Here is a 17,536-nt window from a genome sequence, read left to right on the forward strand (position 1 = left end):
AAACTGAATTTTCTTCTAGTTGGAAGGAGTTCATATGAACCTTATCTCACATTTCCATTTCTACACTTGGGTGTCCCTGGTATTTCACTTTGATTTTGGAACAGGATCAAAGGCAAGCCAGCAAAGTCAGCAGGAATTGTGTGGGTTTTGGTTGTTTTGTTTTAGTTTTTTTTGCCTGGTTTCAAGTTAACACCTCAGTAAAACATTTAATCCCCTACAGTTCTTAACCACACAATAAGTTTGTGTGTTCTGTTCAGCTCCATAGTCAGCAGACAGAATCACTGGTGGAAGTTAAGTCCAGGTTTGCTCATATGAAGCTCAAAGTGCTTTCAGAAGGCATATAAACTTAATGACGTGGATTTTAGGTTCGTAAAGAATACACAAGTCCTGAGAGATCCTTAATTAATGGATTTATCTGGTTTAAGCTAGAGAGGGTTATCCCAGTAAGGTCTGATTCAAGCTAATTGGCATAGGAGATAATTTTTATTCAGGTGATCTCTACTGAAGGAATCCAGACTGTTGGTGACAATTAGAAAAATGGATTCTTACAAGGCATTTGGAGACTAACTGGGTACCCACTGGCCCTCCACAGGATGACAAAGCTGACTCAGAGAATCTCTTAAGTGACAGTTTCTGTAGATACGAGTCAAGAAAACCGTTACACTTATGAGATATGCATTTGCTTGTGTAGATAGATGCCGAAGGATTTTGAATAAAGTTTTTAATCTATGTAATTTTTTTTAAACAGTGTGGGTGAAAGAAGCTAAGGGATTTCCTAATATGCTAGCAAAACTTTAGAGCTCCTGATATTTAAAAAGTGCTTTTGTTTCCTTTGCTTTTCTTCTGCTGTCCTAATTTATGCAGCAACTTTTCTTATTGAAAGGTAATTTAGGTGCTGCTGTGGTTGCAGGTAAGACCAAAGCCTCTCCTGGACTCAGCAGGCATGCTCTGCTTGCTGATCAACAGGGACCGTGCATCTGGCCGTAGCGTCTGAATCACAAAGTTGTATTAGGACTTCAATTTCTGTTTTCATAGAAAATTGCTAAGAAGAATAAAATAATCACTGCTGTGGGAAAAATAAGTAGGCAGCCTAGCCTGACAGTTTTTTGCTAACATAGCTAGAGTACTGAATTAATTCCCATAGTGCTTTAAACCTGTGCAGTGATTTTTATTTTTTTTCCAGATTGTGATTAGTACTTTTTCCTGATCATGATTAGTATTTGTCCTGGAGAATGACATCTGTTAGTTTCTCTAATTATATCCTTATGCCAGAAATGGCAGAGTATGTACTTCCCTATGTAAAGAAAAATTCCTGACTCTGACAAGCAATGAAGAAAGAGTAGCAGCAGGATAAAAACAAATTTGTGAGTGGTTAGTAAATGGGATTGCTTCATTTCACTGATCTTCATTACTGGTTAATTGCTTTGCAGTTGCTGAGTCCTGGAGAGTTTTGAATATATTCCCATGTCATTCACAAATCAGCATTCAGACCAGATGGAAATGGATAAAGAACAGTCATTTTGTGTGTTTCTCAAAAAAGGAGTAGAAAGATTGATGTATGGGAAAACATTCAATTAAATTGAGGTAGTCATTACCATGGGAGGCTGTGGATGCTGAAGGTGTATCTGGAGTGCTAAGGCACCTGGATAAATTCTTATAATCTTTCCTAGGCTTCTGTTACTAGTTACTGTTGAAGAGGGTTTACAAGCCTGAGTCTTTCAGAGAGATATGTTACTACCATGTTTTTACGGTTCATTACTTACAGGATGCCAGTCATTCTTCAAAGAAGAGACTAGCCCGAAAGTATAAGCTGCTTGGTAATGAACTGGGATACTCCATAGTAAATCTGGAAATTAAACAAGTCATAGATTGTGTGGATGCTCTTTGCATAAACTCCTGATTTGTCCTTAGTGGCTTTATTTGAAGAGAGAATGACACATTCCTCAATGAATTAAAGACAAGAAAGATAAAAATCAGGAGGAATGATACATTCACAGTGAGTACGAACTCTGCTTTAGGAAAGGATTTGAAACTATCCCCTGTACTTTTGCAGAGGCTCACCAACCTCTAGTAACCAACAACCTTCCGTCTCCACCAACTGAGCCAAGAAATGTCTCTGGGACAGGCTGGATGCATTTCCTTCGAGAACATATTCACATGGAACTCGAGCTAAACAGAAAAGACTAAAATATTTCATGGCACAGGGTCCCCCTGGCTCTTAACTTTTGCTATGTGTTAGCATTTGCAATTCTCTTTCACTACTGAAACAGATTAATTTTGTCAGAGGTTTCCCTTACAAGATGTCTCCTCCATTCTTGTGTTCTGTGACTTTTCTTGTGTCCTCTTTAGAAATAGCAGCCGTTCCCCGAGAAGAATCCTGCTCTAGGTGTCTAAACCTGTCAAAATCAAAGTGTCTGGGGATGTAAGAGCTAGGAGTTGCTATGTTCTTCTCTCCAGGCACAGTATGACTTTGTTGTTGTATATTAAAAACAGCAGCTGTTGTTGGAGGTGAGGGTTCTGGAACTGAAAAGCGTAGTGTCCTAATTACCTATGGCAGGGAAAACATCTGTGCGGGAAAACTAATGAAATTAATTCCAGAGCTTAGCAACTGAATACATTAATTGACATTAATTAATGCTAAATTACAAAGCTCTGCCAATGGAATCACATAAAATGTCCATGAGAATCAAATGCTGAAACAAAATCCTTGAGTTAATGTGAGCACAGCAAAACTTCTCTTAGAAAGAAAGAGGGATCCAGGCACTGCAAGACAACCGTGTTCCTTCTTTCTGCCTCCCATAGCAGAGGGAGCTTTTCTTGGTGTGCATATCTTGGGGTTTGGCTGTTTGGGAGATTAGCTTAAGCAATTTCAGTGCTCTGCCCTTTAGTAGTTATTACTGGCATTTTAGAATTGAAGCCGTGGAGAATTGCACTGTAAAAGTTCACAGGAATTGCCTTAGTAAATCTTCATCAATGGTACAATCACCGCTGTACAGACTCCTGCGATCAGAGCAGAAATAGACATAGTCCCCATTCCTCCATTAAAACAAGATCGAAAAAACTTCAGTCGCCTCTAATGGATGCCAACCTGGCCTGCTCTTGTGGAGGAGATTCCTTATTCTTCTTTGCTGGCTGGTCCCAGCAGCAGCCATTCCATTACCTCCCTGTGCTCTAAGGATAGATAACCTGTTTGCATGGGAAGGAAGATGGCACTGCAGTCTCCTCTTAGTGTCTCCCAGGTGGCCAGTGTGCCTGTGGAAGTCAAAGGAAACAATGGTGGTGGGGAAAAAAAAAATAAACAAGGTGGGAAACAGAGATCTGATCCTATATAGCTCTATGCTGGGTGATTCGATCCCATCTGTGAAAAGCCACCCAGTGTTGCCAACACTTCAGGGGGCGGTGGGGTCAGCTATTTAAACTGGTACTGCCTTGTTTAAGCTCAGAATTGCCAGACATTTCACTCAGGACCCCTTAATGAGAGGAGTTGAATGTGGGGGCAAGTATGGGGGGCTGTGCTTCATGATACAATGGACTGAGTTCACAGGAGAAGTGGGAATTTTTTGTGTTGCAGGTAGAGATGCACGCCCGTTCTCTGTCTTATGACTAGGAGGGGACATGCGGCACCACACAGTACTGTTGGGTGGTGGAAAAGGCTCTGGCCCCATTGTTCTCCTTGCTCCCGGGAGCAGAGGGACAGAGAACTGAACAGTTCTGAAAGGGAACTTTCCCGAGCTCACTGGAATGAGCGCTGGGAGTTGTGTCGTTCCCTGCCCTCTGGTGGCTAATGTGGAAAAAATCATGCCCCTCTGAGTGGAAATGCATTTCGATCATGCTGTCTGGCCTGGATTAATTAACGTTTTGCAGCGAGCTGCGAAAGCATAAAATGTTATAAACTACAGTGACTAATAATACTTAGCACTTTATATATACCAAGAACTCTGCAAATGCTGGTGTAAAATCATCCCTCATCAAACTTTCCTGAAGGTTCGTTACCCTGCATGTCTGTTTCAAGCAGAAGTCAACAGCCCTTAGAAGCAAGTAAAGAAATGTCAAATGATATATTTTAATTAAAACCAAGATTAAATATGAGATGGTAAAAATCCAGCCATTTCTATTTCAGTGTAAAATGCTACTTCTCTGATCAGAAAGTGATAATTATATCAAACAAGGGGCTGCGTTTCTCCAACAAGGAAAAAGATTAGAAGTCGTTCTAAGATTAAATGTCATGTAGTGTTTCTGCCGTATAAGTACTAATGCTAAAATACCAAAATCCTTCTTCCTTTAAATCAGCTTTGTCATTAAACAAAGAGCAACTTCTTAATTGATCTGAAAGAGCCTGAACTGAATACTGAGAATCTGGTTCTGTATTCTAGGATAAATTACCACCATGAAGAAATTCAAAATTGTTTTTCTTCAGGTGATGGATTATGAGATGAGCACCCTGCAGTGCTTCAGAATAGAAGCTGAGGACACCCCATACAGTGACAGTGGGTGAGAGAGCTTTAAGACTGCATTCAGGCCATTTACTTCATATGACTGACTAAAACTGCTAAGGCCTCTAGTTTCAAGAGAGTGTGGAATGATTGTCCAGGTCTGCCAAAATCTGAATTGCTTTCCAAGGTGATCTGAATTACTCAGCAGAGTGTAAGTGCTGTGGGTGTGCGGTGGAAGAGGTCCTCAGTGGTGACACTATAGGGCAGGTGTCCTCTGAGTGTATGCTCTGGACCTTGGCCATGTTCTTAATAAACTCACCATGTCATGCTCTACAGCAAATCCTACACCATGAGGATGACAGGGAAACTGTAGAGACTCAGCATAGAGACTATCTGTCAGGCAGCATAGACACAACTCTCAGACCCATAGTTTTTTTGGGAGTCATGGGACTTGGGCTGTTTGTTGCCTCAGTAAAGGATCCTTCGCAGCTCTGTTGTTCCCTCACTCGGTTCCTTACTTTAAGCTTAAGCCTCAGTAGCATCTGTGTAAACTCAGCAGTGCATGTAACAGTGCTAAATGGTTACGCCTTTGACTAGGTTTGTGTCCGACCTGAGCCACAAGCATTACATTGTGCTGCCTTCAAATGCTGCCTCTGTTCTGTTTCCAGCATTGAACCACAAGAGTGGCGTGGAATAATCAGATCAGGTATGCAAGGCTCTCTCTTAGTATAAAGGAGCAATGTATAGCTCTGATGTAGGGTGGAATGAAAGAAATAATGGGAGGCTGAGGCAGCTGAAAAAGCAAGGAACTTATAGGAAAGTAACCAAGGGTGGATTTACGTGGAGTCTTAGAGAAAGAAGTGTTGTGTTGAATGCACAGTGTCACTTCATGTCACACGAGGCTGGGAAGCAGAAATGCTGCTTCAGCAGATAGCTTTGTGACGGTAGGAAGAATCTGTGCTCGGGATCTCACGTGTCTTGGTTTTCTTCTTTTCCTTTCAGATGCCCAATACGTCACCTGTAAGATGCAGAACTGCAGTGAAGCCACTCGCAGCAAACCCTTTCCAGGCTACATTGATCATAACTCCCTGATCGTCCAGGATGATTATGTCTTTGTTCAGGTGCAGAACAGCCTCTTTTCTTATTTGTTCAATTATTTCATATTCTATTATTTTGTATTCTATTATTTTCTCTTCACTTCCTTTGCAAGTGTGCTAGCTCCCAACTAATCAGACAACACTAGATCCATATAATAAAGGCACTGAGTGGATCGTAGCTGTTCATTACAATGCTAATAGTGTTCCTTTTACCTCTAGTATCTTGTCACTGTAGGGTCATAGAGTTCCTGCCTGGAGCATCCACCATACGTACTGGAGTGCTCTGTGCCACTCCCTGCGGTCTCATCAGCACTCCAGGATTAGTACTGTAATCCTCCAGCTTGAAGTGATACGTCAGTCATCGGCTACCACAAGGCAGTAGACCAAAGCTTTTTTGTGCATGAGAAGGAAATAGAAAAGGAGGGAGGGAGTCAGGGGAAGAATCAAAGAAGGAGTAATCAGGCTTCATTGTTATGCCTCAGTTGTGATTATAGTGAAAAGGCTGAAGATGAGATGTACTCATCCAAGCTGCATTCCAGGTGAGGGCTGGTGAATAGATCTGGACTACTGTGGGTTTCATTAGCCTGCCACCAACGTCCATTTAATAACAGCTGAAGAGGACGAAAAAATAACAACAGAATTGCAGGCAACACAGAGGGGAACTGGAAATCATTAGGACTAAGCTTGTCTTCTAGACAGTTTATATTCTGCCATGCTTGGAGGTAGAGGGAAGAGAGAGGACTGATATTTTAAATTGAGTGCGTTGATTGTTAATTACCTTCAGATAATGAACTCGGTCATAAACACCAGTCTAAAGCATCCACAAATAAATCTGGGACATAAGTTCCAGAATAGCTTTTGTGCCTAGTGTGTCTGAGGCATAAATGAAATGTTTATATGGTAAGGAAAACAGGGACATGCATCACTGTTCAGGCATGCTCTCTAATGTTGGAATGACTATGTGTTTGTGGTTCGAGTGACACAGGAGATGAGGAATTTCTCTTCATATGTGAATTAATTCATTACTTAATCACTCATGTCCTGGTCTTGAGCTCTTCAAGATTGTTAATCTTCTCTGTTCTGACCTGATGTTATTACATGCTTAGAGAAACCAACCTCTTTGCCTCATCTGAAGTCAATGCTGGGGAGATTGTCTACCTTTCTGGATAGCCCTTGTATTTTGATGCACTTCTCCTTCTGTCTATAAACTGTTGTATAGTGTTCCCAGTGCTGTCAAATTTCGGCTTTGTTACACCTCTGTGCTAGCTGCATTGTGTATGGAGGAGCATGTGAGGAGAGACATGCTCTTATGATATTCCCCCTAATGCCCAATGGGACTTTGCACAACACATATTCGTGTTTATAATGCAGTTTGAGAAGGTATCATGGAATAATTGGATTTGGAAAGCTCCTATTTGAATCCTTAAACTTCTTAAGCTTCTAAACCAGAAATAAATATAGCAAGTCAAAGAGATAGTACTTGCTAATCATTAATAATTGACGCAGATGTGAAATAATAATATTGTAATCCCTGGAAACAACCTCTGCTTTGTTCCTAGTAATCAATGAATTCACTGTTGGCTGGCAATTTAAAATGAGATTTTTCAAGTGACTCTCTATATATGGATGTATCTGGCTTGCAAGGAACAGCTAAATAACATGCTGTGGCTGATGCTGGACCCTGCCTTATCCCAGGCACTGTTCTTGAGAGGATGAATATCCCTACACCAGACAGTAAAGGCTTGAAGTAATAGATGAACAACTTGAGCACCCTCCCCTAGCCTTCCCTACCTTCCTTGAATCTCCATCTAGCTTTTCTGCAACTAAGACATTTGAAATGAGATATAGTAGGCTCAAAAGGATGAGAATAAAGGAACATGGGTTTATTTCTTCCACTAAACCATGTTTCCTTTACAAACTCACATTTTCTTATAAACTAAGTTTCTGGCCTTCTTTCCCCTAACTTTTGCACAATTCCCTTAAAAAAAAATAGTTGAAGAGCTTTAGAATAAGAAATAGTTCTTATTTTACTTAATCTGGTATGAATTTAGCCTCTGTGTATCTTGCATTTTAAACTACTGCAATGCATTTTAAAACACTTGCTACTAAAGAAAAATCTTGGTAAGCCCAGATATCAGTCAATTAAAGCAAAGTTCTGCATGGAGGATCCCTTGGAATATTTGTTCTTCAGTGTCTTTCATCCAAGGACTTTGGAGTACTTTACAAGTATTGATTATGCTTCAGCAGCACTGGAAGCCAGATAACATTGACAGCTTTTTTATTTCTGTTTTTAACCCCTTTAATAGGTGGTAGGAAATTAAACCTCACATTACTCTAACCCAACCTTTTCAAAGTATTGCCATCATTAGGCACTTAAAGAAATGACCAGATTGACAGAAACACCAAATCAGCTCATCTTCTCCTGCCTTCAGGAGCTGTAAACGCTTAGCTGATCTGGTAACAGATACATGCGATGGCTTGTACAGCGCCACACAGGAGCCAAAGCTGGAGGCAGAAATAGAAATCAAGCATCAGGTCTGCCAATCTGCTGATCTAACCAATAGCCTACACGACAGCTCTGCAGATAGCAAAGAACAGACTGTTTTGTGGTAAGTCAGAGGGAGAGATTTGGTATCAGCAAATGATATAATGGCCCAAGTGAAGCCAGAATTTCACTTTCCCCTGACTTTCACCTGAAATTCTGGCTTTTGTCTCTCTGCAGAAAATGGGATTTCTCTTCCTCTCTTTTTCCAACCACTGTCAGTTGGATCAATGTTTATTCATCAATGGTAATAGTCCTGCAGTTTTAAACCATTGCCACCAACACTGTGATATTTCCCTTGACACCTTTTGCTTGATATTTTCCCTGATGATAAAAAAATATTTTACAAAATCCTGATGGTAACTTTCCTGCTTCTCTCATAGTTGACATCAGGAGGAAGACCACATTATTACGTTTCTTATAGGAAGAATGCATTTGCGCAGATGAAGCTGCCAAAGTACTCCTTGCCCAAGGTAGGTTGCTGTTGCTGGAATGCCCATACGAACATACAGATATTTTGATTGTACAGAAATTCTTTAATCCAACTCAAGTAACTGCAAGATGATATGCAATGAATGGAAACATCGTTCTTCTCTAATAGAACATTTGCAAGGAAGAAAGGACCAAAACCAAAGTCAGCACTTTGGCTGGTCAAGGACATCAGCATGAAATGTAGGCAGATACTACAGCCCATGTCAATTACTAGTTCTTTATGATTAGTTAATTAAGTTTTGGAAGGCATTCTCTTTCCTTTTTTTTTTTTCTTCCTTTTTTTGGGGGTCTTAAAATTCCCTTCTCCTGTCCCTGTCCTGTGTGGGTTGCTTTTTGTGCTTCGCCTCATTAGCAGATTTTAATGGGAACCAAGCAAAGGGATGTCTTTGTGTGTCTGCTCCATATCTTCCCTAATTAAGAACAATGGTGAATTAGCATTGGAGCTTGAAAGGCTATTGCTGCCTTCTGGAGCTTAATTTTTTAAAAGACCAATATAAAATGTTAGCTCCGTTTTGAAGAAATCACCATTTTGCAGCTGGGCTCCTAACAGCTTCTTGACAGAGGTTTTTTTTTTTGAAGCCTTTTCATTCTTGATATAATCTGATTTACATGAAATTTAAGCTCAGAGATAGCAAATGATCTTGTGGATTCTGTGTGAGATCTAATATCTGGAGACAAATACATTCCCAGAAATTAGACAAGGATTGTCAAAAGGCAAAAAAGAAGGTGCAAGGTCAGCCTGTTCCTAGAAGTTGAAAGTACACCAGATTTTTTAAGTAGAAATATTCAAAGAGATAATTTGGCTAATATCACAGCCGACTGTCTTTGATTCCTCAACCCAACTGGCCTGTTTATAGTGGATTGACTGCATGACCTTCGTCATATAACCAGACTGCAGCTCAAACCCAGGCCTTTAATGCCATACCGTACCTACAATGCTCTTAAACCTTTCGCTCCTGTTTACATCACCTGAAAACCTAAGCTTACAGGACGTTGAGGACCCTACCAGAAGCCATGATATCTTCTTGGTTCTGACACAGGAGGCCTGTGATCTGCCCTGAAATCTTCAGTCGTGTTTAAAGATAGGTTGATTTGAAACTTCCTGTCCAAGCAGGAATGAATTACTCTCTTGATTCAGATCAAATTTAAACAGATGTTATTTAAGTAGCCCTTAGCAAAGGAGTTGCATTTTTAACATGATTATTGTGACACCCAAATCAAAATCATCATTTACAGCTGATTTAGACCATCTGTAGAGAAACTGCTTGCTATGAACCGGTCATTTCCTTTAGCCCACACTTATTTTTGTAACTGTCCATCTTCTCAAAGAGATTACTGGAGAGCCAGGGAAGATGCACTACATTTAAATTGCAATGTGTTCTCAGAGAATAGGAATGGGAGCAATATATTCATGTTATTTGACCCAAAGAAAAAGAGATATTTAAGGAGATAAGATGCTTTGTCACAATCTCGGAATATCTTCAAATACTGAAGAGCTACATTAGACTTGGAAGGAGCTACAGTGGAGAGCTGTGGCTGTCTAGGAGGCTGCTATCAAAGCAGGATAGCTGCTTTTATTAAAAATGCACAAAGCGTTATACTATTCAAGGAATTGAAACAAACAGCTTCTTTTATGCCTAAATTCTCTTTTATCTCCTTCAGCTAAGAAAGTGGGGCCAAATATGGTAAACAGTACTAAGTGACTTCTGGAATTGAAGACAGAAATATCAAGCTTTTTGTCTCTGCACGTCACTCATCCTAAACTGGAGAGGTTGACGGTAGGCAGCTTTGGCAGATGATACTGCTTCTCAGGGAGGAATGGCCTATAGCAAATCAAAACTAAAATATTCTTCTTGTTAGCATTGATAGCCTAGTAGCCTAAAGGAACTCGAAACTCTCCCCTACAAGAAGATGTCTGCACATGTGCATACAGGTTGTGTTAACCCTGTAAATGGTCTTTATTGAGACCTGCTAATTTCTGCAGTGATCTGTGGATCGGTACTGCCTATGCTGTACCACAGGACCACAATGTGGGCTCTGTCATAGGCTCTGTAATGTCACTTATGATAATCACCTTAAATGTACACACAGGGTCCATTCACTCCATTTTAGACCGATGCACTGGGCAGACATCTGTGAATACTGAAGCAAGCCAAGCAATTTCTCTTTTAAAAAGACCTGTCCTTAACTGGTGCTGGGCTGAATACTGATGGGATGGGTGCGTGTGGTACCTCTGTTTTAAATTCATCACCTTCTTTCAACCTCAGGATACAATCCTGATGGAAGAAGCAATAACCACAAAAAAGTCCTTAAATACAGACTTTAAAAGAGCTGACAGTCCCAGTAATTGACAGGATAAAACAAGCATTACACATCCTTGCTATTTAACTTGGCAGGAAGAAAAGTTCCCTGACCAAGTGCAAAAAAGGCAATTGGAGCATGTTTAGTAATTCAGAAAGCCTTGGCCTTTAGTCATTTGAATAGACACCTGATCAAACCCATTCACAACATCATGCTCTTGCTTTTATCTTTGGAAAGGCAAGAAGGACAGATAGCAGAACTGCATAGTAATGTACTTCCACTATGTGCTGGAATAAAAAGAGGAAAGCTCAGGTTCCTAGTAGGCAGATACATGGGGAGCCCCTGAAGATGAAAACAACTATTTGAGAAAGGTGCCTTGCTTCACTTTCCTATCCTCTTTCCTTTCTGTAGGGAGATGACGTGAACATCTGTTGTAGTAGTGAAAGATGCAGTGAAGCTCTTGCTCCCTATCAAGATGAAAACTGCCTTTTTGTATTATTCCTCCCCTCATAAAAGCAACCCCCACCCTGAAAAAAATTATCTATTGGACAAGGCCATATTAAGAGGAAAAGTTAAATGATCCCCAAAGACAAACAGTTGGAACGCTGTTTTTTTACTTTCTGCACTATGCGTATTATGCCAATTCTATCTCAATCTCTGCTTCTCCAGGCTTACATTCTTTCAGCCCTTCTGAGATCTTCTTTAGACTTGCATCTTACAGCATGATCTGATCAAAACTCAGGAAGCATCTACTGAATAAATTAACTTATTTGCTTCTTAAGCATTCATGAAATTGCCTTTTGTTTTCCCTTTTTCTTTTGTTTTGGTGTTCATCAAAATATCTTTTTACCCCCCTCCCCTAGTTATTACAAAACTATTGATTAAAATGGTAAGTTAATGAAACTGTACCTTTACCAGATAAAACAAGTTTTAGTTACGATCTCTGTCTATCTTTAAATGGAGAGGTCTGCCCGTGTGTGTATGCACATATGCAAAAGTTTAACTTTGAGGTTAGAGCTATGCTAGCCAATGCTGCCTGAAGCACACTGGGAACATCTACTCATGTAGATCTACCAGCAGATTGACTAGGGTGACAGTCTGAAATAAGGAGCCTCTGACAAACGGCTGCAGCAGCAACTTCTACTAGCACAGCTGGAGCTAAGAGAGGATATCTGTTCACAACCACAATTAGTGGAAGGCAGTGGGACTTACATTGCCTTTCCTGTTGCCTCAGCATTTAAGCTAAGCCAATCTGTTCCTTCACAAAAAACAGCCCATCTTCTGGGATATGTTTTTCTCCAGTGCAAAACAGCAAGTAAATCAAGTTGAATATTCATCCACTCCATTCTCAGATCTGGATCTGGATGAACGAACAACTGTTCTGAATCTTAACTTCATGGTAAATCCACTTTCAAATTTATAGATCAGATTTCTTCATTATATTATTTTTCATCTTCATATTACAAGGCTCCATCTGGAAGTATTAATTCCCCCTACAAGTGACTATTATTAACAGAAGGAAGAAGTGGCATCAGCTTCCAAAGAGTATATTTTCTGATAAAGTTCCCAGTTTTGCATATAGAAAGCCCTGGCTGAGGTTCGTGGAAGCAGAATAACTTTGGGATATCTGCCCAAAACAGACAGAACAGCTGAATCTTCTGGGAATCACCTGGTGCTAAGAAATCTGCATTTCCTTTCCTACCTCCACAGGCTTTTATGGCACCGAAGAACTCAGGATGCTTGTGCTGGGCAAGATAGAGTCTGGGAATTTCATTATAACAATCTCTCTCAGTGGCTTTTTCCACTGGGTAATCATTTCTCCAGGTATTCAAACAGGGAATCAGGTTTAATAATTTCTGGTTTTTCTTTAATTATGCAATCTTTTCATTGCTTCCTACCTGCTGTATCACACAGAACAGAGTAGAACAAAACAGCACTCATAACACTAGTGGTCTAACTACAATTCTGCTCTTTACATCTAGTGAGGGTTAGAGCTGTCTTTCTGTTATATTTCTTGGAGGGGTGTTTAGCACAGTAGTCCAGGGCCTTGGCTTCTAGTCAGCACTGTCGTTAGAAATAATAAATAACAGCAGCACTAGCTGCAGACGTTAACCCATTAGATCTTCTTTGTATCCGTTCCCAAGTACACTTGGTTTATGAATGCTAGGCAAGAACCAAATGTTTCAGCTGCTGCTTTTTTCTTCTTTTAAAAAAACCCCACGTTTTTAATATCTGTGATTCCACAATCACCAGTGGAATCACTCAGGTGCCAAAAAAAACCAAAACCAAAAACAAAAACCACAACCACAAATAAACAATTCATTACCGCAAACAAAGTCCTCTTTGAAATGAAAGTGTTGGTAGGGGGGGAAAGTGCTACTGTGTAACACTGTACTGCCAATGTAAATGTTCAATTAACACCTCATCAGTTAATTACTGCTTTGAAAATTGGCAGAAGAAAGCTGGTGTAAAATATTCCTGGATGGAATTATCTGCTTACAGGAGTGTCTATAGTTCCCGTTTAAACTCTGGCCTGAATATATCCCTTGCTCCTCCACAGTTACTTTGGTGCTCTTGGATGTGACAGAGCAGAGCTCCCTCTAATAACCTTCCTCTCTTTTCTTTCCCCAGGACATGCATGTTATCAGCACAGATGAGAATCAGGTGTTTGCAGCTGTACAAGAGTGGAACCAGAACGACACGTACAATCTGTATATCTCCGACACCCGAGGGGTGTACTTCACCCTGGCCTTGGAAAATGTCAAGAGCAGTCAAGGGCTGGAGGGGAATGTGATGATTGACCTCTATGAGGTATGTCATGACTCCAGACATGTCACTCGTATCTCAGGAGCTCACGCGATGCCAGTACCATTTCCTTCTTGCACATCAGTCTCATTATATGCAGAGCAGAGACAAAAAGTGAATAAACACATAGTTTTACTCTCCTTTTACATAAGGACCTCAGTGCAATCAGCGGAGTTTCAAGGTCAGGTTTCACATAGATGTTGAATTGAGGCCCAGCCTAATATTATGAACAGATTCACTGCTTCACTGTCTCGTAGGTTCTCAGGTGAGGAAGAATTCATGGCACTTTCACACATAGGTAGATATGTATCAGAAGATGTAGTGAAACAGTCCCTAACAGGAGATCTTTTCTCATCCAAAACCCTGCTGACCCACATTGATCCAGCCTAGCTCTGAAAGCTATCAGTGCTGTAAATAGCATCATTCTCCAATCTTTGTTGCATTTTTGACAGCCTAATCTCTTGTTTTAGCAGTAAACAGAGACAGCAGTTTTCAGTCATCTTTGTCACCTTCCTCAGCTTGGACTATTCTGGGAACTGAAATGATTTTAGATAGGCCCTCTTGGCCCATCCCATGAACATGGAAACTCTCCTACCTCATCTTGATGTCCCTTTACCCCTGAGCCTTTTCCGGAGAAGTACAGTCTGCCTAAGCTTGCCTATAAGAAGGCAAATTTACATTGTCTTCTATGACAACTGATCCTAAGAATAGGACTTTTAATGTGCCCTTGTACTTCTCTTGCTCTGCTGCTTGTTTTTCTCTGGAAACACCACTAAGCTAAGAAGAAATTCAGTCCTCAGCTGCTGCTTTGAGGGTCAGCTTCTCTTTTCAGGTCTCTTCCAGGGGATTTTCTGATCATTTAGAATAAAGGCCATGAACTAGATCCAAGTTCCTTTGAAAATGAAGATGCTTCCCATATTTCCCCATCACCATCTGAATATTAGCTCTGCCATATAGTTTACCTTCAGCTGCCCTTTACTTGGAAACCATCTTGCACTGTCCAAACAGAGAGTCCAAGTGTCATACACAAATGCAGATGAACTGTGGGAGGATGGGCACTGGCGTTTCAGTCATTTGGAGATTTTTACTGTTAATCTCTCTACGATGCTGGCAGCCCATGGAAGACTGCTGCCTCTTATTACTGTCAGCTCAAGAAGCAGTTTCACTGCATTATGTAAAGGTGTCCTACATCCCAGGGGGAAAGAAAAGCCTTTGTTTTGTTTTATTAAGCTGACACCACACAGTAACCTGGATTGAAATTGATGGAATCAGACTTGTAGCATCATATCTGCTGATTATCTAGATAGAAAGAATATTGGCTGGCACTGAACCTGGCACAAATCTTCCTTTCAATTTGATGTTCTAGCAGGAAGAGAAGAGAAGAGAAAGCCAGCCAGCTTGATTCTCCCAGTAGAGTTGTTGCAAATGATGAATGCTCTAGGGGTAAATGGAGATGAAGATGAGAGAAGAAAAAAATCTGTAAATAAATTGAAGTGGAGAGATTGCAAAATAAGTCCTTCTGTGGTGACAGCAGTATATTATATTATTATATATATAAGCACAATTATTTGAGAAGATGTCAGAAAAAGATCTATTAAACGTGTATGTGTCTGCATGCATGTTTGTCAGGTGTCAGAAGTAGATTCATCTGGTTGCGTTGTAGTGAATGTGTGTGTGTGTGTAGATTCCTAAACTGATTCTATATCAAGGATAAATCTGATCAATGCTGCTTAACAAGGAATTGCATTGAGCATGAAGACAAAAGAGAAATTCTTTCATAGTGCCTCATCATGTTCTCCCTTCTCTTCTAAGTCATCAGGAGCCTTTTACTTGGAGGTTGTTATTTCAGTGTGTGGGCTCTTCTGCTGCTGGGCCTTGTAGAGGATGAAGACACCATTCCTAGAGGGACACTGTTCCCCCTTCTGCATGTTGGACAGAGCAGGATGTAAGAATAGGTCTTCTACCTTTCAGTGCCACTTCGTCAGTAGCACACTGGATTCAGTATTCAGTGGGTCTGCAGTCTTAAAGGGGCTGTCCTAGGGACAGTCTCCTAGAGCTAGAGAAGAGCAAGAACCACCGGCTATTGGGTCTAAGTGCCCTTTCTAGTTCCTGTACCTCTCCAATGATGTGGTATGGCTCTGCTTGGTTCTATAGTTGGACTGATCCATAGGAAGACAATCCTGCCTGTGGGCATCTATGCCTGAAGTGACAACAGGCTGTGAGATGTGTCTATAGCTATAGTATATATGCCTATCGCTCTGGGACCTACTTTTCAATGGGAAGGTATCTTCGATGGGAGGTATATGTTTGACGTATGAAATTGGTGATGGGGAATGAAGAATGTGTTTTGAGCTGTGTGTTTGAGTGTCTTGCGTGAATCTTCCACTAAAATTGTAGACAGCGTTTACATCTGCACACAATGTGTTTGGGGCAGCGAGGACTATCTACAAAGCCTGTGTGGGAGCTGGTGGAGTGCTTTCCTCTCTGGACGCTGGTGCTCATGCACTTACTTGCACGAATCTTTCTCTCTTATGATTGTATGAACAGTAGGGATGAACAGATCATTGTGTGTGTCATGGTTGTATGTATGCAACAGGTGTATCTCCTCCTACTGAAAGCACACAAGCATGTATGGTGTGTGCGGTCTTTTTTTAGGATAAAGCTGTCCAAGACCGACAGTATAACTTATGCTTTACTTTCTCTGGAAAGAATTCTGAGTCCCAGCCCATGACTAGAATCATAAAAAGAAAAATTCACAGGATTTCAGAACACGTTTATCACCTGATACATAAAATGCTCTTTAATGATTTATGGTCAGCGTTTCACAGGGACTATATAATACAACTATTTCAGGACAACAACAAAGAAAAGTACAAATGGAGCTATAGGCTCTGGCCTCTGGTAGTAAAGGCAGAACTATGTTATTTTTCCAGCTCTGTCTATTCATGCAGTATCACTGGAAGACAGAGTAGCCTTGTCTTATCAGAGTGCCTTTCTACTGAAACAAAGAAATCCTGAATACTTAGTTGGGTGGTACCAAACAATCCAGCTAGGACATTGGAAATACTGTCTTTTTATGCCTATATATATAAAAAAAATAAATAATTAGTTAACTACTTAGTTGAAAGTGTATTACCTGTTATAGCAAGTCACACATCTAAATGTTTATGTAACTTCAAATAAAATTCAGTGACATTGCTCAAGGGGAAAAGTGCTATTCGGAATGACTAAGTGCAGCAATGTACTGTACCAATGCACTGTACACTTGTAGTCCCACAGCATGTGACTAAAGGTGCAGTAACGTCCTACTCACTGGGAACTGTAGCATCCAAATCCAGCCACATAACTAAATCAGTTGAGCTGGAACAAACTCTGAATCTGCTGTGTAACCATTTGCCACATGATGGCATTTAAGTAATAATCTGTATGAATAAAAATCTTGATGAATGATTGTGTACTAGTTCTGCGTCATAAGAAGAGATGAGGTGAATGACTGAACAGACTTGCTAGAAACCAAAAGTTTCTCACTTTTCCACTCCTCCTTCCAATTTTACTTCCCTTTTTATTGCAGCACTCAGATTGCAGAATGACAGCCTAACAAATTCATTCGCAAACTGCAGCAGCTATTGCACTATTGATTTTTGGTGTGCTGAGAAGATAGGAACATTCTGCAGTGTGGTTTGAGCCTGACTTTTTTTTTCTCTCCACTAAGACACTTTTGGGCTTGGTTCCAATGTGAGTCTGTTAGCATCACAAAATCCTCCAGCAGGTCCGTGGAGTAAAGCTGTTGGGTAAAACACCAGGAAAAAATAAAAGGATGAGAATCTTATTGTTAGCTTTATAACTAGCATTCTGAGTGGCCTTGC

General features: G+C 40.6%; 1 protein-coding gene across 1 annotated transcript in view; it reads left to right on the plus strand.

Annotated features, from left to right (window-relative positions):
* Positions 1 to 17,536, plus strand: part of SORCS1 (sortilin related VPS10 domain containing receptor 1) — a 302,649-nt gene that overhangs the window by 220,364 nt on the left and 64,749 nt on the right. Inside the window, exons 7-9 of the mRNA XM_086616954.1 lie at positions 5,436 to 5,554; positions 8,456 to 8,545; positions 13,497 to 13,676. Coding sequence (XP_086473080.1) covers positions 5,436 to 5,554; positions 8,456 to 8,545; positions 13,497 to 13,676 — 389 coding nt within the window. The remainder of the gene's footprint in view (positions 1 to 5,435; positions 5,555 to 8,455; positions 8,546 to 13,496; positions 13,677 to 17,536) is intronic.

This window comes from Tauraco erythrolophus, chromosome 9 (assembly GCF_009769465.1).
Source record: "Tauraco erythrolophus isolate bTauEry1 chromosome 9, bTauEry1.pri, whole genome shotgun sequence".
Taxonomy (NCBI): domain Eukaryota; kingdom Metazoa; phylum Chordata; class Aves; order Musophagiformes; family Musophagidae; genus Tauraco; species Tauraco erythrolophus.